General features: G+C 46.9%; 2 protein-coding genes across 2 annotated transcripts in view; both read left to right on the forward strand.

Annotated features, from left to right (window-relative positions):
* The window catches only part of fgf11a (fibroblast growth factor 11a), a 33,164-nt gene extending 21,148 nt beyond the window's left edge, over positions 1-12,016 (forward strand). The window contains exons 2-5 of the mRNA XM_086105074.1: positions 191-301; positions 4,745-4,848; positions 8,953-9,151; positions 10,267-12,016. Of these exons, the coding sequence (XP_085961200.1) occupies positions 191-301; positions 4,745-4,848; positions 8,953-9,151; positions 10,267-10,409 (557 nt within the window). The 3' untranslated portion in view covers positions 10,410-12,016. The remainder of the gene's footprint in view (positions 1-190; positions 302-4,744; positions 4,849-8,952; positions 9,152-10,266) is intronic.
* Positions 12,017-13,626: 1,610 nt separating this feature from the next.
* On the forward strand, positions 13,627-19,949 carry chrnb1 (cholinergic receptor, nicotinic, beta 1 (muscle)). The gene is made up of 11 exons (XM_086106036.1): positions 13,627-13,817; positions 15,581-15,714; positions 16,012-16,056; positions 16,122-16,231; positions 16,319-16,427; positions 16,513-16,657; positions 17,256-17,441; positions 17,560-17,783; positions 17,886-18,064; positions 18,874-19,021; positions 19,125-19,949. The coding sequence occupies exons 1-11, from the start codon at positions 13,757-13,759 to the stop codon at positions 19,260-19,262; spliced, it is 1,479 nt and encodes a 492-aa protein (XP_085962162.1). The 5' UTR covers positions 13,627-13,756; the 3' UTR covers positions 19,263-19,949.
* The last annotated feature ends 1,174 nt before the right edge of the window (positions 19,950-21,123 follow it).

Raw genomic sequence — 21,123 nt, forward strand, 5'->3', positions numbered from 1 at the left:
CGATCGCACCGCCTCCCGCATAGAGCAAACAACGACGTGCTGTCTCGGTAATCCCGCAGAAGGTCACAGCCGCACGCATCGCAGCGACTTTACTATTTGACCAGTTCCCAGTGCAAATATCAGGACTCTGGCTTTCCTTCCCCATGCACGTCCGTCTGTGTAACCCTTTCCTCGTGTGCTTGCTTCGCAGAGCCGCAGCTGAAGGGCATCGTCACGCGGCTGTACTGCCGCCACGGGTTCTATCTTCAAATGCTGCCGGACGGCACCATGGAAGGCACAAAGGACGAAGGCAGCTCCTTCTGTAAGTGAGCACGCGTGAGAAAGGAGCATCCCGCGATTGTATTATGGGATGTCGCTCATGTGGCATTTTCCTGTCACAACGCCGATTCGGATGGAAACATGAAGTGAGCACAACGGCGAGATTTACGGGCAAGCGGGAGCGGACAATGGCCTCTTTTGGCCGCGGAGCCGCTGCTTGTCCTTTTTCCGTGACGTGAACATTGGCGGGCTGGCATTTGCTGAGCGGAGATTTTGTTTGCTTTAAGGTTTGGAATGGGCCAAGCGGTAGGCTTGAGCAACCCCTTGTAAGAAAAGAGACCATGAAATTGGCCTTTGTCGTGTCTTCTGATGTCTGATCAAGGAGTCTTCAACGGCCTTAAAAACGGGCGTTGAGGGTTGGACTGCAGCCCACGGAAAGAATTATGAAGACACTGATGCTGCAAGAGTGACTCGATCAACACTCTGCAAATATGAGACTTGAAATGGTGTCGCTTTGTGTCGTGCCGCCGTCTGACCGTGACACAGCCAATCCCGTCTTCCCGGGCCAAAAACACAGGGCCACCTGTCGGGCCCTATTTGTCACCCACGCTCATGGACTGCCTGGCCAGTGCAGGCGAGACTTAGACAAAAACGGCCCCAGGGCGACAGTATCACCCTTCCAGAGAGGAATCCGAAAACAGACAACAAAGATTGGGTCAGGGGGCTTTAAGCGCACGCAAGAACAAGCAGCATTCTTGAAATCTCCTCAAATTATTTCGATGTTAATAGTGATAGAGTAGAATACATGCATTTTATAAGAAAGCGGATCCAAAAATGGTTAGATATACCAATCCATCCATAGTCTGAACCACTTTATCCTCACGAGGGTCGCGGGTGCACTGGAGACTAACCCAGCTGTCTTCGGACAGTAGACGGGGTACACTCTGAACTGGTTGCCAGCCAATCGCAGGGCACATAGAGATGAACAACCATCCGCGCTCACACTCACACCTAGGGACAATTTAGAGTGTTCTATTAAGCTACCATGCGTGTTTTTGGAATGTGGGAGGAAGCCGGAGTACCTGGAGAAAACCCACGCAGGCACGGGGAGAACCTACAAACTCCACATAGGAAGGCCAGAGCCAGAATCGAACCCTGCACCTCTGCGCTGTGAGGACGACACGCTAACCACTCGACCACCGTGCCACTGATGGCGTAGTCTTTCTAAACTTTACATAAATGTTTTGGGGATTTTTTAAGTCAGTTTGTTTTGGCCTTATTTGGACATAATAATGTACATTGTTTTATAAACATAATCATGAAATGTGGGGACCTCAGACAGTCACACTTTGCAAAGTGACTGTCGTCAGATTACCCAAGTGAGAAAAGCAACATTTTGCGGTATATGGCTGCTTTGAAACCCATTCTTGGTCCAGAATACGTCCATTTTTTCATTTGAGATGCAGGAACACAGCTGAGTCTTGAGCTCAGGAGTTGGTCCGCCTGTGTTGTGACATGCGCTCACTCACTGGTTGCTGGGTTTCCCCGATGTATACGTGGGTGCAGTCCTAACGGCACCAGATTGGGTTTTCGGTTGAAATGATCGTATTTACGCACGGTGGCTGAGGAAGACAAGGTCGGGCTTTCCACCAGACACCACGTCTAACTGATTGTAACGTGACCATAAGACTATAATCTCATTCCAAATGTTTTTTTCACGACCAATTAAGCGTTCCACTTCATTTGACCCGAAACAAGTCTGTTGCAGAAGGAAAGAGGCGAGCTGAAGATCCCTCAAGACAAAAGGAGGAAAAAAGAAGAAAGAAGAGAGGAAAGTGAGATTGGGGTGATGAAAGCCGTATTGACTCTCAGCGTGTAGATCAGAAAGCCACAAGGAGCGGCGTCATCCTCTGACTTTTATCCTCTTTAATTTGCATCTCCCGCTGTTGGAAGGAAATGTTATTTATCTGCGTCTTTGCTCTGGAGCATGTCGCGCTCGCTTTCCCTCCTTCCTTCCCCCCAAAACCTTTCCATCTGCGTCTCTTTGTCTGACTTTCCCCCGTGCTTGATATCATTCAGCGAGAGAAGAGAAATCAAAGGCTCGGAGAACTGCGAGGAACAAGACGAAGACGGTGAGAGTGAGCGTTTGAGGAAGAGCAAAAGACGAGAAATGAGACGGGGGAGATGGTGTGTCTCATGTCATGGAACACAGTACAGTAGTTCAACTCAAAAACGGAATCTCAAATCATATTTCCCAATTGAAATAATGGAAAAGCCATTAATTCGTTCCAGCTCCCCCAAAAACACCAGCAGAAATTGTTGTCTTCTGCTTTAAATAAGGAAAAACAGCACTGTACAGGTCCATACCTGACACATAATACTTGCAAATTAATATTTTGCGCCTAATCAACACATATCATCTAGCAAAACTGAGATTTAAACGCAGAGACAACCGTCAAATTTAAGTATCAGAAGTAAAAGACCCACCAAGATGCTCCTCAAAAACTCACGCCACCAGCACGGGTGGTCAGGAGCCCGAGAAGTAGCTAGCTAGCAACAGCTACGGCTAGCTACGAGTGCAACTAAACTTGTTGCGGAGTCGCTCCCAAGTCGGTAAGCATTTCCTCCGGTGCGGTGAATCAGTTCCATCTCTCACTAGCATCATACTGACGCGGAGCCATGACGCGGACGCGGAGCCATGCTAGATACTAAACTAACCTAGGAATGAGACCGCTAGTGCGTCGAATACCGCAAATAAGTGCTTCTGTGATTGATTACACATTTTACAGACATCTGGCCTGGCTGGAACCGCATTAAAGCAGAGAACATTCAACTTTGAAGAGCAAAACAGCAGGACAATTAATAAATGTGTTTTGGGGAGAAAATGTAGTTCATCTTTTGTTTTGGGGTTTGGGGAAATGTTTAGTCAGTACGTGGCTGGTCGTTAAAATGTCTGAATAAATTAATAAACTGAACTGAGCTGAAGAGCTTCAGCATAATTCGTTGTGTTCCTCAGAGGATAAAGAATATGTACCTTTGAGCATTGTTATATCGTCAATCGACACGTGTCGCTCCGGTTGGTGTTAAAGAGAAACTTGCTGAATGGTTGATCATGTAAGCAGCGCAATCATAATGCCAATCTTGCCGACGGCGTTTGCTATGACGTGTTAGCATTAAGCTAACAGACTTTGGTCAGTCAATTACACAGCGCGTATTTCTCTCGAGGTAGCACTGTCCCTTGTATTGCCACTGCATTCCAGGTGCAGCACAATGCGGCGGCAAGGTCGCACAATCCCGCCGTTTGCATCGCTTAACTTTGTGTCCCGCTGTCACCACCAACCCCCCCCTTCCTCAACCCCCCTCCTCCTCCCCCCGCATCCAATCTAGCTCCACGTTCTCCTTGCTTATTTATTGTCTCTATGATCTCCAGGCCTCAAATTGACTGGCGGGATTGATTTGGCAACACCTTCCTCCCGTCCCTCTCATTTCCTCTCCCCGGGGAATGACCAAAAAAAGTAAACAATAACTTTTTTTGATGTTGTTTTTCTTTTTTCAGAGTCGATTTGAATAAAACGGATGAAGAGCGCGTTATCCAGGAATAGTGATGATGATGATGATGGATGTGATAGCAAGGCCTTATTTATCGCGGGCTGTGAAGGAAAGTCAACTATTTGTCAGTTTGCAGGCAGAAATTATGCAAAAGACGGCTGAGGGCCCAGCGAAAGTCAAAGCAGCACTTGAAAGGCGGGCAGGAGGCTACAGTACAAAGAAAGCTTGGATCCCAACATTGGATTTTTTTTTTCCCCATCCACGCGCTCTCCCCTCTGTTTGTCCTCCCATTGTGACACTTGGCTCATTTGCGAGAGCGCCTCTTTGAGATGCAGAGATCGATGAGGCAAACAGAAGCAGAGCCCCTCCGGAAAGGCAAGGAGGAACACACGCGGTGGGCGAGGGGCTCCATGTTCCAAACAGAGCCGACGTGACCACAATGAGGCGCTCTCTTTCCGTGAATGGAAAAATTCGGATGCGTTTCCCGCAACGCACCTTCCCCCAGTCACTTGTGTCGACTCCCAAACTTTTCTTCTCCCCATCGCAGCCATGATTGACTTTCCGTCTCCATCCGTGACGCCGATACGACTATGGACTTGAAATTGATTGGAAACTTGCTAGTATTACATTTTTCATTTCGGGGGGCGGGGGGGGGGGGGTCCTTCATTCATCCATCAACTTGAAAATGCACACACGTAATCGAGGTTGATGACAAAAGGCATGGCTGACGTTTGCGCCTGCGCGCGTAATTCCAAGGTTGCCTTTGAATGAGCAAAAATGCGGATTTTACGTCATCCGCTGCACCCGAATGTCTTTCAGCCGCGTGTCCGGCCGGATGACCTGAAAGTCCTTCCATTCCTCCTGATCCCGTCCTCTCAGCCGCTTTCTCACAATGATCACCATTTATTCATTTTTGCGTTTTTTTTTCTCCCAACAGTGCAGTTCAACTTGATTCCTGTGGGCCTCCGCATCGTGGCGATCCAGAGCACCAAGACGGGGCTCTACGTGGCCATGAACAGCGAGGGCTACCTCTACACTTCGGTACGGACCTCTAATGGATCAGCGCAGTGAGCAAACCAGATCTCACATTGGATCTCACTCCATTGCTCCTCATTGAGTGGTCACGAGTAAATAAATGGAGCTTTTCTCTCATTCACAGTACATTTGACAATAACGTTTATCCAATCCAATTGAGCGCTCTTGAAATTAGCCTTTGAGCATACTCCACCCGCCTCTGTCCAGCTCAGAGCTTTAAGCAGCCTCACCAGGGGCAGCGAATCCCCCCACCCCCTCTCACCCCAAATAAGAACCAAAAAGTGCCATTGATAAGTCAAATTTTGAGGCCGCATTCTGTACAATTGTGATTTTGATTTTTTAATTTTTTTTTAACAATATTCATTTTTGCACAGTTGAGAAACCCCGCATTAGTGACCCACTTCTCTTCAACGCAGGGAAAGCACCCCTGCGGAAAAGGTTTGAGAAAATCCCTGCGAGATGACAGGGAAAGGCGGGCAGCCAGATGTGTAGGGGGTGAGGAGGGGAGGGGGGGGTGGTTGTTTCCCGTCCCAACCTTAAATAACCTGCTCTGCTCTTATTCTCTGCAAATGTAACCCTCCAAATGAAAGATAGAGGGCAAAGCTGCAAGAAGGAAATTGAGGAGGGAGGATTTCTTTTCAGGTTTTTTTTCACCTTAGAGCTGGAAATGTGCAAGTAGCGTGGTGTCCCTCGCCCCAGAATGAATCCAAAAGAGCCTCAGTGAGCGCTGGCTCTGCAATGCGGGAAGAGGAGTGATCGGTCCGGGCTGCAAAAGGGTGACCATCCGAGCAGTGCAACCTCATTAAGGGAAAGGTTACGCTGCTAAAACTTGCTGTGTCCTGCTGATCAACTGGCACACTCAATATCCTAACTACCGCAAGAAAGTGGAGAGACACTTTTTAGTGAGGAAGAAGAAAAAAAAATGATTGCAACCAATATAAACAAGGCAATTTAAAAATACTGTATATATTTAAAAAAAACATGCACATGTAAAACAATTGTTGGGTTGAAGTTTACTGCCAAACTAAACATAAAACAGAGGATTAAACATTGTGTATAACACCTTGCCTTACAAAAGTCTGCTAGCTTAATGCAAACACATAATGTAAATTTCCCCAGTGCGGGACAAATAAAGTTTTTTTTAAAAATCTTATCTTAATGGACAAATCTAAAAATGAGCTCACGAACAGCATTTAGATGACGATATTAAGCGACAGGTATTTGAATACATAAAGTACAGCACCACTTATAGACAGACAACCGGACACTATTTACGAGCATATGTATGGCCTTCTGCGAAATTACTTCCAGGACTCTTTCTAATTTATTGATGCGTAACCCAAACCCATGAAACCAAACCAATTTATCATACATCTGAAATTGTTGATTGTAATACAGATGAACCCTTTCAGGGACAGCGGTTACTACAGTGGACAAGTTCTCATGTTATCAGGTTACAGGGTGCATAAAAGGGTTAATTTATCACTTGTGTTAACAAAAAAATAAGAATAATAATAAGGGGAAGATGGGATCTTGAAAAAATAGTCGCATGATGAATCACAGTCACAATATTAAGGGGGGAAAAAATAATTTGGTTATTTTTCAAAATCGTTCAACCCCCATCTTGAAGACAATATTAAAAGCGGATCATTCAAAACACAAAGGGTTCTTGCTCCAACGGGACGAAATAACCTTTGTTAGGAAAAATGAAAAATAAATAGCGCTCAGCTGAGGACATTGTGGCCCATTTTCTTAAACGTGGGGTGGGGTGTGGAAAATCCTCCTGGGAAGAGACAAGAGGGAAATGACGTGTGGCTGCTCTGCTGCGAGTGTGCACGCGTGTGTACTGGTATGTGTGTGTGTCTTTATTATACAGTTTAACACAGCATGACCGCCCACCCTCCTATGTCCTACACACACACACACACACACACACACACACACATTCTCGCCTGGTCAATTTGGCTTCCCACCACATGCCCTCAGCAAAGCTACATGTGCAGTCAGGTATCAACACAGAAAGGAAGGCAGACGTAATTGGGCCGGACTGGTATCGGGGCCTCCACTATCCTCCCCATAGGGAGAAAAAGTTGTTCAACTCCAAACTCTGACAACGATGAACACAGCTTTGACCCTTGGGACCTAACATTGAGGAGGAGGGTATCGAAGCACAGATCGATGCTAAACTATTCATAAACTTTATATTAGATATACAGATATGATATCGCTGAGAGCCGGCTGGCAGGTACCCCAGTCGGGGTCCTGTGCCGTCCTCCACGTCCAACACCTTCATCAAGACTATGGCGCTCGAGTAAAAATGTTGATAAGCTCATGCAGGAAGGAGTCAAGCAAAAAAAACATAAGAGCAGAAAACAAGTTGAATTTTGTATTAAGCCAATAAGTAAAGTCACTCCACAAACACACCCTGGACCCCAGACCACACAGACCACCCGCTAGGCACACTGTCTCACCACTAACATGTGTCCTCTCAAGTGGCGGACACATGGAACCGACAGGAAGGAGACGAGAGGCGACGTGACGGATTAAGCAAAGGTGGCGAGGGGCAGAAAGCGGCCCAATATTTCTTGTACCCTTTTGGAAAATCCCCAAATGCTCGACGAGGTTCTGGTAGTCAAGGTGAGAATCAGAGGACACCACCCCCCTGTGCGTCTTGGCCACCGTGCACCTGTCCAGTTGTTTTCATGATGACACACCCCAGCGTGCACATAGTACGCATGCGCCTGATTGACGCCGGGAAATCCATTCGTCCTCTTGCACCTGGGCAAGAAACATCTGCGACTTCCAATTGAAGTTCCTCACATTTTCCTGGGTTTTTTTTTCTCGCCTAATGCTTATTGACTTTTCGCAGAGGTCTTACATCGAATCCATTTCGCAGCAGAGCGCGCGGGAGTCCTCACGCGAAATTATTTTGTCTGCCTTCTTTTTCTCGCCATCCCCACTCGCGCCGTTGCGAGTGAGCGACCCCAGGTCGCACGGCTGCCTCACGAGCGGAGTTGTGTAACGACGTGCGCGTTCTCTAACTGGCGCAAGTTGAGTGGGGCGCCTCAGCAAACATCTGCATGCTTTGCTGCAGCCAGTTGCACAGAAACGAGCTGAAGCGGATCGAAAATGGCTGCGTGTTTAGAGCACCCTCTACTGAACAGTCAAGAAATTGAAGCAAGTTCAGGGTGTCTTTATTTCGTTCGGGCGACGCTCAAGGTGACGAGGGGTGACCAACAGACCCTTGAAATGATGAGAATTGGCGTGACGGCTCGTCAGAGTAAAAGCTTGGCAGACAGCTGCGCATCTGTCCTCCCCGTGCGCGTGCCCCGTGAATAATGCAATGACTTAAATGAGTGCGTTGTCACACAAAGTAGCAAATCTGACGGCACCCTGGGGTGGGGTCGGTGGGCTGGGCCGTGATGAATCTCTATGCCTGTTTGCGAGTCTAATGCCCAGGTGTTCGCAAGAGGGCATGGACATTTTTTATTTGTGACTGTCCAAAGGTGGATATTCCGCCGAGGCTTCAGGAAAAGCTCCAGCATCAGACGTCCATCTGAAGGAATGCGAGTGAGTGAGAGAGCAAAGAGAGAGAGAGAGAGCAAAGTCCTTATTCAGGCCTTTTCTGCTCACCCGTCACATCAAGGCTCCAAATCAATCCTGCAAATTGGTTTGTTCCCTGACAAGGTTGCAACATGACAGAGGGATGCGAAGGGGGGAGGGGGTATGGCGTGAACAGGGAGAGGTGGAATGTGGCGTGGAGAGGGAAAAACGTGGGAGCTGCAGGAGGAGGGAGAGTTGTGTTGGCGGGGGGGGCTGCGCTGGATGTCCCGCTGTTGACGTATTGCCGGATACAAGCGTGTAAATGTCTGTTTGTGTACTGAAGGCCGAAAGCGGGGTTGCTGGACCATCCAGAGCAACGGGGGGGGGGGGGGGGGGGGGGGGCTCAGCCCATTGTTGTTTGTTACAGCCAGGTAAAGCGCTGTATAAATAATGGCATCCTGTTATCGCGATCCGGTTCTCATGAAATGTGGGCTGCGTTTTCCCCACATTCCCATATCCCAAGTGTGCTATTCTCCCACCTCTCACCTTTGCGTGTGTGTCTTTCAGGAGCACTTCACGCCAGAATGCAAGTTCAAAGAGTGCGTGTTTGAGAACTACTACGTCACCTACTCGTCCATCCTGTACAGACAGACTCAGTCGGGCCGGGCCTGGTACATCGGCATCAACCGGGACGGCCAGGTCATGAAGGGAAACCGCGTCAAGAAGACGAAGGGCGCCGCACATTTTCTACCCAAACTCATTGAAGGTAGATCAATAGCAGCAAGCTCGCCGTATTGATTGTGCATTTGGTATCGAGCCCTTCAGTGGGGACGAATCTACCGCTTCATACCGCCGCTCACATGCCATTTATTAGAGGGCTCATCAACACGATACAAAAAAGGGAGCTGTTTTCCATTTCAATAAAATGCACCACACCCACCAAAGATGCTGATTAGTGTGCGCTGATAGTGAAAGATGTGTTTTAGTGAGCAAACGAACTTGGCTAAAATAAGTTTTGATTTATCCAACAACCAAACAGAGGACCGAAAAATACTGATGTCATTGAACAGTCGCATTTGCTAATACAGTATAGTTTGGGCATCTCTCTTATTGGAGTGAACAAACACTAACAAAATAAGTACAACTAAAATTTAAAAAAAAAAGCATTTTTGTAAACAAAATAAAATAAGTTCAATTATTAAAAAAAGAAATTAAATAACCAAAACTAAAATTCACATTTGTGAAACTAACTGCAGTAACTATAATTACGTCAAAAACATCCTTCGTTTTTATCTTTGTTAATAAATTTCGTACATGAACGATCGTGGTTTATTTTAAATATATTAATTTTGGTATAATGGCCGTACCAAAGAAGCAAGGTTGAACCGTTGTTTGGGAATTGAAGTTTACTTTATGACACAATGCTTGGAAAACGTTTTTTTCCCCATTTGCACTCCACAAATATTCCATATCCGCCCCCCAAAAAAACCTACAACTAATACTAAAACTAAACAAAAACAAGGCTTTTTATCTAAATAAATAAATAAAATACAAACTACAAACCCACTGTAAGTACAAATTAAAACTGAAAAAAAATCCAAATTAAATATAAACTAATGGGGTTTTTTCTTAATCCAACACTATTATAATCCTGATGGGTATGCACTACTAATTCCTAAATGGGCAAATTAGCTTGAAAGGACAACACTCGGAGGCTGACATCCGACAAAAAGATCAAGCATCCACTTAAGTATATTGGAAGCATAGAAACCAAGAGAAAAGTGAAGAAAAGAATAGAATTCACTGTTGGGAATAAATGAATACAATTTCAGTATAATTCAGATGAATTGTTGAAATGTTTTTCTTATTCCCGATATACAGTGGCCATGTACAGGGAGCCATCCCTCCATGACGTCGCTGAACAGAGTCCGCCTCGGAAAACGCCCAAGACCTCCAGTGACTCGCCTGTGCACCAGAACGGCAAGAAAGACCCTCAAAGCAAAACCAAAACTTTGTCGTCCTAGCGCTGTGAGAAACGGGGCTGGGATGAGGATGGACCCCTGGAGGACGCCCGAACAGGGTTGGACACTGAAGAGACCATCCTCCGCATCTACCTTCACGTCCTTACCTCTGTGCGAGTATAATTTGGGAAGCAATAACTCCATTAAGAGGTGTGGCCTTCTTGCCAAAAAGCACTGTGGGGTTGTTTTTCCCCGAAGTCGGTCCAGCAGCTGAGCAAAAAGTCTTCCTGGCATTTATCATAACGGGTGCAAAGGTGGATGCTGATTTGATTTGACTGGTTCCATCAACATCTTCCATGCATGTCAGCAACTTTTTAAGAAGCCCCGTGTGTGTGTGTGTGTGTGTGTGTGTGTGTGTGTGTGTGTGTGTGTGTGTGTGTGTGTGTGTGTGTGTGTTCTTCCATTTACCACTGGTGTGATTTGATGAATTTGTAACTTGTACTCAATTTTTCACTCATCATTGCTCATGATGTTGATCACTACCTGTCAACCTTCCCCAAAAAAACACACTGACACACACACACCAAATGAATATCCCCCCTAAATAATGGCCATCGATCCACTAATGTCGTGAAATTACAATAATACCAAAAATGATGTTGCACTTTACACAAGTAAGCATCTTTTTTCACTTTTAAGCAAGGGAGGACTGAATATAAAGACCGTAAACTTTCAATTCAATGAACCCATTTAATGTTGCCGTCATTGTTACAGTTGTTCCAAGCCGGTAATTGTTGAAACGCCACTTTCGCACCCGGCGGAAGCGTTTTAGACCTTAATTAAATCGCTAAATAGATCTTCAGGTTGCCATGTTTGACCAATCATTCCCTATGGATCACAAAGTCCATTAAATGTTTGACTATTCTCCACAAAGTAATTACACAAATGTTTAATTAAACACCGCCGCTGCTCGAATAGAATTAAGACGATGGGCAGGAATTGCTTGGGTGGAGGTGCGGAAGATTTAACTGTGAAATAGAAAACGAAAAAATCTTGGATAACTACTTCATTCTAAGGGCTGGGACGTTTCTAGGTTGCAATATGTATTTATTTATTTGCTTTAGGTTTGTTTTCAGGGTTAACTCTAGAGGCAAGAAGCTGCAATAGGCTGATGGCAGCGGTTGAGTTTTGAAATGGAGTATGCGTGGATTTGAGGCTTGAAAAGGCACGAGATGAGGTGGAACGTTTGAGGGAGGTCGCGTTGTGGACATTGTAGCGAAAACATGATTTCTTGGTTTTGATGCCGAAAAACAAATCGAATGAAACTTGTATCTCAAGGCACCGCCGTATCACAAATATCGCACACAAGGTTTGCATATCTGCCTCGAGCATGAAAGCGGCGATAAGGGCTACAATTGCGCAGTACTGTAATCTCCTCCCTGGGGAGTCCCTCGCCTCCTTGAGGTGCTGACCACCGCAGTGAGGGTCATCCCAGGCTGAGAGAGATGCTTCCACAGCCCTGTCACTTAAACTGCATGTGGCATCCATGGATACTGTATGAGGTGGACGTAATTTGTGTGTGAGAGAGTCGGTGGAGGAACAATCAATGAGTGACTGGCCCAAAAAAAAAAAAGGCAATAAACGCCATTAACAAGGTGCAGCCACCACCATGTCTGACTTGGGGGGGAGGGGATTGGGGAGGGGGGGGATTAATATTGATATTGCAAGCTCACGTGTACTGTACAGACTTTGATTCGTGTGTTCCCTTGAGTGCGGGTGTGTTTGCGTTACTTTGCGGTGGAGTCCCTAAGCCACATCTGCAATGCAGCAGAAAACACAAAAAAAAGAAAAAGAGTAAGTGTGTGTTTATGTGTGTGTGTCTGGGGGGGGGGGCACTCTGACAAAAGAGTGACGCTGTCCTTATTCTTCAACTTCCAGCCCCCATACGAAGCTTTACTATTATTGTAATGAGGATGATGATTCTGTTTGGATTCATCATAGCGCGAAATGTAGAGATTGTGATTGTCGGACGGCATGCCAGCTTCCAGACTGAACATAGAGTGATCTTTCCATGCACACCCACACACCCACGATGAATTTCTTCCCCCGAAAGCAAATGCACCAAATTCATGTTTCCGATTGGCCGTTCCGTCTAAACCCGCCAGGTTGGACCTCATCCTCCGAGGCGTCTCCCGCTTCCTCACCAGGAACAAGCTCAGAGGACCTGACTGAGCTCCGTCACAGGATTTTAACCGCACAACTCGCTGTCGACCTTTGAAGTGTCTCACGTCATCCACAAAAGTTTTTTGTTGTTGTTGGTGTCATTGTTCTTTGTACTTCCCGGACACCTTCTGCAGAAAAATCATTGTCTTCCAATTTTCAATTCGCTTGAGTCTTCCAGCTGTCAAAGCTACAATGACACTACAGTATTTTTGTATGGAAATATATCCAGTCTAACTGTGTCGAAGTGTCCCCACGTGAGAGCGACACGCAGCGGGGGTGGGGGACAAGCTTGCATGCGCCACAAATGAACTTTGCCCTCTATTTACTCTTGAAGCCCTTCATGGCCTCCCTCAACCTGCCGCCCACCCTTCCGAATCTTCACCCTGCATTTGCAATATGATATGCATTTATTTCTATAACTTCCCTCAAGTCAAAGACAATTGAATAAAACAAACTAATATATTTGTATGATTGTAACACTGGTGGTCAGAGTGATTTTTTTCCCCTGATAGAAGGTGATGAATTGGATTTGAGATTTAATTTATCCCAAAAAAAAAACAAGACGGTAAAAAGGTGGAGGATTTCTTAATTGAATGAAGTGTGGCGAGCGCCGTCAAATTGATTTTGCACTGATAACGTCAACGCTTCTTGCCGATGCGTATGGACCCAAGAAAACAATCCAATTTAACTCCGCCGATAAAAAATGCGAGTCATCTGTTGTCGATGGCCTCCTCGCCGGGTGGATGTTAACACTTTGCTTCTATGCTAATTAAATTGGACATGGACCAAATGGCGGCGGGAGCGGATCATAAATGATGTTGGCATGTTGTTTGTGGTCGCTGAGCGCCGCGTCTCGCTTTTGTTCTACTGGTTGTGGCTTGGCGAACGAGGCCTGAATCCGGTGTGACACGGAGGAGGGACACGCACACGCACACGCGCGCACACACACACACACACACACTCGCGCCCTGGCCGCCCCCTTGTCCGTCGTAATTGGAGCAGTCAGCAGATGGCCCGACCGGCCTGATTGACAGACAACAGTCCGCTCGGACTAAAAGTCACACGGAAGATCTCTCCGCAGGACTTCCGCGGGAGCAGAAAAGACGAAAGAAAGACGATAGACTAGCTAAAAAGAAAAAGGAAAAAATATATATTTTCCGACTTGGAGTTTTGTTGTTTTTGTCACGATGAAAAGAGCAGACTTGTTCCTGTTGGTGTGTTGCGTATGCAGCCTGAGTTCACTGGGAGGTAAGCAACAGGAGTGCGTGCGTGTGTGTGTGTGTGCGCATTCAGTATCATGTGCATTGCCATCCAATAGGAGAACTGTATGTAGGGGCTTTACACTAAACAAATTCCATTCGATAAGAGCCTGATTATTATTCCACATGAAAAAAAATAGTTTCATCAGATAATAAAGATGCCATTTTAAATATATATATGAATGACATTTTGATTGGAGAGGCATCATCTCACTACTAAAAATTGTCGGGTTAGTTCACCAGACTACAAATCAAGCTAATCCAATGGCCCAGTCAGTCCCCAAACCTCAACCCCATTGAACACCCCGCGAATGGTGTTACAGAGGAGAATGCGGAGGAGAGGACCCAGGTGGTTGGATGGATGATTTTGAGGGACTGTGCAAAGAGGAATGATCCAAGATCCCCCTTGCTGTATCCTGCCATCTTGTGAAACACTATTGGAGAAGATGAGGTGTTTGTTTTATTGTCAAAAGGGCCTTGCTCAAAGTATGAACATTGGGGGTGCTCATAATTGTAGCGTAGGTGATCCGATGCAAAATAATTATTTCTTCATGTGGGACTCCCCCCACACCTCCCATTGAATAAAGGCGGTTGAATTAAAGGTTGGCTGTATACTTACACTGTATATCAGGGATGGCAATGGCTAGTGATGAAAAAAGCGGAAAGGGGCATGGCCTGGACGGGGCGACCAATCACAACAAGTAAGACATCATACACGTCCAATCGCAGGGCTGTTTACAATCGGAAGATGGAAAGACTGATCGGCAGAGCTCGTGAAAACTTGACGATAAGGTACCTGACCCCCCCTAAAATTTTCTCAACGGATTTAGACGATTCACAAAAATGATCAATTTAAGAAATAAAACGGCGGATTTCGGCGTATCCGCGGAAAATTGCCATCCCTATTATACATGTGTAGACAATGAACCAGCATCTCTTAGTTGTATTGCCATGAATAAAAAGGACATGTACAGCACAAGAAATCAGCGTTAGTTACTCACCGATTGGATCCGTGATTGGACCCGGACTGATCTCGAACCACCAGGACTGCACAACTGTCTGTCCTTGCTCAAGAGAGTCCAGGTCGAACGGTGGCCCAGATTTTTCAAGTAAGGGGGTCTTTCCCATCCCGTCGTGGCATTCCTGGCAAGCAGACATCATTGTGAAAGTTCACGTCTTGAATTGACAATAACATGGCAGCACTGACCTCGTTCAAGTCATCACAGAAATGTGTCCATGATATCCTCTAGGTTTTGATATTCTCCTCTAACGTGGTCACAAATTAGGATGAAAGTTGTACTTTCGGTCTAGATTGCGCAAAATAATAATTAAATCAATTTTCCTGGGTTGGACATCTCGGGAAGTGATAAAAGATCATCAGTCATTGTTGGGGACACCCCAATTTGATCTTATTTGTCAAAGTACAGTACATCTGAATCAGTGTGCAGGAAAATTATTGGTATTCTTTTCCAAAAGAGTCATTCCCACCAGTTGTGTTTTCCAACTCTTCTCAAAAGGAATTGGAGTTGAGTCTATTATTATCCAATTGCGAAATAAATCAATAAAAATTGGGGTCCCAACGGATTTGATTCTTGATGTTCCTCATCACTGACACGCCTCTGACACGATTTGAAAGCAGAACCAGCACTTGACGATCATAAAGACGGCATTTGATCCCAAATATACACGATCAGCAGCACGTATAGTCAAGACTGGACGCATGAGCTCTTTGTTTGATTTGGAACTGTTCAGGAGCAGGGGATGTCGAGCAGGCGCTAACGAAGCAGGTCTTCACCAACTACAACCTCAAGGTCCGGCCCGCGCGCACCCCAACGGAGCGAGTGGTGGTCCGAGTGGGCATGATTCTCTCCTCATTTGTTGGAATGGTGAGTTCAAATGAACGGATCTGAAGATCGGTGACATTTGGATCGCCTTTTGTCCCTCGTACTTCGCAAAATAAGTTCCGCTGCTTCCAGTAAGCGTCCCCCGGCTCAGTGCCCGTCCCAGCTGTCTGCCTGACATTCCTCGCTGTGTTTAAAATAGCCGGGTCGGGCTCACACACACACACACACACACACACACAGAAACGCATGCGTGGATACTCAAGCAGTGAATCAAGTTTCTCGATTTAAACCCTTGCCAACCGAACAATACATTGCCTTTTTATTCTGTTTTGCTTTCAGAACATGAAAAATGAAGAAATGAGCACCGTCGTCGTCATGAATTTGGTAAGCGCCGATTCAAAACGTGCCTTCCATCCAAACCTTTTTTTTTCAAAGAACTTTGCAAACAGGAGTGGACAGATTACAACTTGTCATGGGATCCCAAAGAGCACGATGGGATCGAGGTGTTGCGGATTCCCGCTGCAAAAGTGTGGCTGCCGGACATTTATCTGATTAACAAGTAAGGCGACTGCATGCGTGCTGAGATTTAAAATGACAACACAGCCCACACATTTTGTCCTCGCCGTGTTTTTTTTTTGACTCGTAGCAACGACGGCGTGTTTGATGTGGCGCTGCATGTTCACGTCCAAGTGTACAGCAACGGCAGGGTGACCTGGACCCCACCTGCACTCTACCTGAGCTCCTGCGGCGTTCGGGTGAGGAGAGAACGTTCTTGAGCGACAACACAACATTTCTGCTTTTTCCCCGATCTAAAGCTTTCCTTTCCGGCCCCCGCCCCAGGTGACGTATTTCCCCTTCGACTGGCAGAACTGCAGCATGCAGTTCCGCTCCTACACGTACGACTCCACCGAGATCGAGCTGCAGTACGCCCTGGATGCGAACGGCAACGAGATACGGGAGATCCAACTGGACGAGGCCTTCAGCGGTGAGGCAACAAAGTACACTCAAGGGGACACTTCATTCTTCATACGTTTTGTTTGCGAGATGAACAGGACTGTTGAAATCTCCATTGTAACTTTACTTTGGAGTCAGCCAGCTCATGAATGCTCGGTGGCACTTTTAAGCAACTCTGACAACTCCGGAGGTAGAAGATGCAGCGCTTCCTCTTCAACGTCGCTTACGTCAGAGTCATCGTCAGTTGTTTTTCTCAGTTACCGCCATCGTGGAAAGTATCAACACAAGCTGAGAGCGCCCTCTTGCGGTTTAATGTGAAAATACCATGTGATGTGTACAATGTGTTAACCATTTCACACATAAGTCGCTCCAGAGTATACTGTAAGTCGCGCCCCCGGCCAAACTATGAAAAAAAAACTGCGACTTATACTCCAAAAAATACAGTAAGTTATTTATTCTTTCTGTGCGGGCCGGTATCGAATGATTCACGGACCGATACCGGTCCGCCGCCCAGGGTTTGCAATCACTGCTATACAGCGCTTCTGTTCATCCACGGTTCTTCCTAAATGCTCGGCAAACAAAACTCAGTTGAGTTGAGCTGTAATAATGTGCTGACTGCGCGACCCCAGAGAGCGGCGAGTGGCACATCAGACACAAGGCGTGCAGGAAGAACATGAACAAGGACCTGTACGAGGACATGAGCTTCTACCTGATCATCGAGAGGAAGCCGCTCTACTACGTGCTCAACATCATCATCCCTTGCATCCTCATCACCATCATCGCCATCTTTAATTTCTACCTGCCGCCCGATGCGGGTACGGTCTGACGCCGGCGCGCCAAAGAAAAACCACGTCCACATCAACGTGCCGATATGTGACTTTGCATGAGATTACCGCAGCAACACCTTGGCGTCAACTTTGCTCTCCGCCTCAGGTGAAAAGATGGGACTTTCCATCAACGTTTTGCTCACCCTCACCGTCTTCCTGCTGCTGTTGGCGGACAAAATTCCCGAGACCTCGCTGGGCGTTCCCATCATCGTCAAGTACATCATGTTCACCATGATCCTGGTTACCTGCTCTGTCGTCCTCAGCGTGGTCGTGCTCAACTTGCACCACCGTTCTCCCAACACCCACATGATGCCCCTGTGGGTCCGCAGGGTGAGATCACGCCACGCGACAGACGACGGGGCGGTGGGGAGGTGAGGGGAGGGGACATTTTCCCATTGGCCCTTAAAGTCAAAGAGATTTCCTTTTCCACAGATCTTCATCCACATGCTGCCCCCATACCTCTGCATGCTGCGCCCCAAAGTGGAAGTGCCCCTGGCCCTGAAAATGCTGCCTGCCCAGCGGGAGAAGAAAATGTTTGCCATCAACAAGGCCGCCGACGAGTACTTCATCCGCAAGCCGGACTCCTCCATCTTGTTCCCGAAACCCAACAGGTGAGGCCACGCCTATAAGCGATGAGGTCATCTGCGTTTCTGCGTACCTCTTCATTATTGTCGGGAAAAAAAGCATTATAATGAGCGCCAAGAGCAAAAGGTCAGTCCGGTAAGGGTCTGTAAGAGCAATTTGATGAGGCCGCACTTTGTTCCAAGATACACACATACACACACGCACACACACACACACATACACACACACTTAACTGGATTTAGTGCATGTCTTGGCACCCGACACAGCCAATTTTAGTTGAATTAGTCTAATGAATTGTAATTTACTCCTTGCTGAGGGGCTACTTTGAGCATGATGCGAGGGGGGGGGGGGGGGAACAGAAGAGAAAAACTTATGAGGCAAAACAAGCCTGTTCTCTTCCTCTTCCGTTATCCCGATGCCCACAAATGAGGGCTAACCCCCCCCCTCCCCCCTCCCATACCTTCCCCTTGCATCACAGAGGTCACACCCTCTTTGCCAGGACCACCACAGCATCGTAAACTCATCTAGTGTTTGAAGTGAATACCAAGCAGGCTGTTTCACGCTCAGGCCGGTCCGGGATCCAAAGCCACACTGCCCTCTGGCGGTCAGTTGTCGAACCACAGGAAAAAGTAAAAGCAAGAATCTGAACTGCTCAGCTATTGCTCCCAATTCTGAAATATACTGAAGTACAAAAGTCTAACTGAATCGTTTGATAATATACACACACAAGCTCTTCATCCTCCCCACACTACAAAATCCAAATGATGACGTCTGTACGTTTTGTCATCTTATGCCGTCCTGAAACTCACCATCAAGACTGTTTGTTTGAACGTAGGTTCCAAGCTGAGGGCAAACCATCCGACCTAAGGAAATTCATCGACGGGCCCAGTAGCTACCTCTCACTGCCCCCCGAACTCAAGTCCGCCGTTGAGGCCATCACGTACATCGCAGAGGCGCTGCAGGCCGAGAAGGACTATGAAGCGGTGAGATTTGCGCCATCGACAAAGAATCTCTTTCATTGCAAAAGGGGGTGGGGGTGGGGGGTTAACTATGCCTCTCTGATTCTGCCTCCCGCATGCGCTGCAGCTGAAGGAGGACTGGCAGTACGTGGCCATGGTGGTGGACCGCATGTTTCTCTGGATATTTGTCATCTTCACCACCGTGGGCACCTTGGCGATTTTTATTAAGGCCAGCCTCAATCGCGCGCCCACCGACCCTTTCTAACACGCCGTTGGAAAGAAAAAGTAAATCAACTTCGGCATTTGTTTTTTGGGGGTTTTTTTCTACTGACTTGCGTGGAAGTGTGAAAGTTGAGGTGGGTCGGCCAAATGTTGCAATCGTTTGATTTTACGCACATATGAATGAACATCGTGACTCTTCGCAGAGGAGCAGCCCGGCTTGAAAACACCAACACACCAAAGCCCGAGCCCAGATTCCAAGTGCGAACCTCAGAACTGTGAGGCAGACGTGCGAATCCGCTAGTTCGATTCTGTGCTAAAAATACTCATACGTGTTCATCCGCGCCAGAGCGTGGATCCGGCATGGCATAAATATTCCGACGCCGTGTCAACAAATAAACACATGAGGCAGAGCAGATGCCATAATGACCCGGCTGTATGCTTTTCATTTCAATGTGTCACAATGCGCCGCGGTGTGTCACATGCTTGATGGATATTCCTGTGCCTAAACTAATCCTCTTTGTATTTAAAGCACTTATGTGTATTTGCACAGGGAGGCTATTCTTACGTCGCAGCTGTGAATAGCTTGTGGAATTCCCACTGTATAGGTGACCTTTCTGTATGTTTTGTTTAGTTTAGTTTTTTTCTCGTTCCGTCCTCAACTCCGCGGTCTGGATGTCAATACGTGCCTGCCTGCAAATGTGTTGTTTTTTTTTTGTCTGCATTAATTTCAATAAAGATCTGAGGTGAGATCATACAAACGGCTTTATGTGTTTTGAGAAGACGCGCACGCGCGCGCGCACACACACACACACACACACACACACACACACACACACACACAAATAGACTCTGATTATCAAACAATGATGTGTTAATATGTTTTATTGAGTGTACCAGAGATGGCGGTCTCAAGTCGTTTGGAATTAGAACGTCATGGTTGCCAATTTGCTTTCACATGCTCCCGTGATACTCAACTATCTTTTATTGGAAATGTGCAGTGAATAGAAATCAGAGGAGGCCCACTACTGGGCCTCCTCTGATTTCTATTCACTGCACACACACACACACACACACACACACACACACACACACACACACACACACACACACACACACACACACACACACACACACACACACACACACACAAAAGCTGGCACTGGTTCAGTTTCCCGCATGGACTTCCCTGACATTCATAGTGTTAATACAGGGCCTGGACGCACAAAGACGTAACACACAGACATATATAGTAAATAATGAATCCAAAATTGGATGAAGAAAAAGAAAGTAGCTCCATAGCCACACCGGTAACATCAGCTTGCCGATTGCGACGTCCTGAAATTGTGGCGGCAAAGACCAAGCAAGGCGATCCACAAGGAGCCCGTCTCATTGAAGCATTTATACGGCGAGCAGGCACAAGGCAGCCGGCCGAGCTAGAGACGTTTTCCCTTTAGCCACCATCAACCTGTGGCTGATTAATGACCCGTTTATGTTTTCCCTTCGGGTAGCTCGGCCGTTGCAAGGTAAACGTGAGACTCTGACCCAAGACACAGTAGCTGAAAGTTGAATGTACAGTATTATCATTCTGTGGAACACATTCTTGCCCTGACCGAAAAACACAGTGCGGTGCCATGCATTGTAATCACCGTGGAGATGTACGGTTCAAGGTGAAGCTCGGGAACGTACATGTACTTTTTGGACCTTGCAAAAGGCACTTGAAAGTCAGTGTAGACTGACCTATAGATCAGGAAATCATGAAAATTCAGTGCACGCCACCCAAGCACGCTCTTCCCCCAAAATATCTCCATCGTCATCGCGCATAACTCACCGCTGGTCCTTCATCCCCATCGGACCAAGACCGCCGCCCCTCCATTTCCTCTTTGTTCCTCCCCACCCACCGTAGC

This window comes from Hippocampus guttulatus, chromosome 2 (genome assembly GCF_054856545.1).
Source record: "Hippocampus guttulatus isolate MCC_2025c chromosome 2, RoL_Hgut_1.0, whole genome shotgun sequence".
NCBI classification, from domain to species: domain Eukaryota; kingdom Metazoa; phylum Chordata; class Actinopteri; order Syngnathiformes; family Syngnathidae; genus Hippocampus; species Hippocampus guttulatus.

What these genes read in the sequence shown, in the direction of transcription:
- chrnb1 (XM_086106036.1), top strand. Translation starts at nt 13,757, where the DNA reads ATGAAAAGAGCAGACTTGTTCCTGTTGGTGTGTTGCGTATGCAGCCTG. An exon ending in CAGCCTGAGTTCACTGGGAG is followed by an intron (nt 13,818 to 15,580) that starts GTAAGCAACAGG and finishes GGAACTGTTCAG; the next exon opens with GAGCAGGGGATGTCGAGCAG. An exon ending in TGAGCTCCTGCGGCGTTCGG is followed by an intron (nt 16,428 to 16,512) that starts GTGAGGAGAGAA and finishes CCCCCGCCCCAG; the next exon opens with GTGACGTATTTCCCCTTCGA.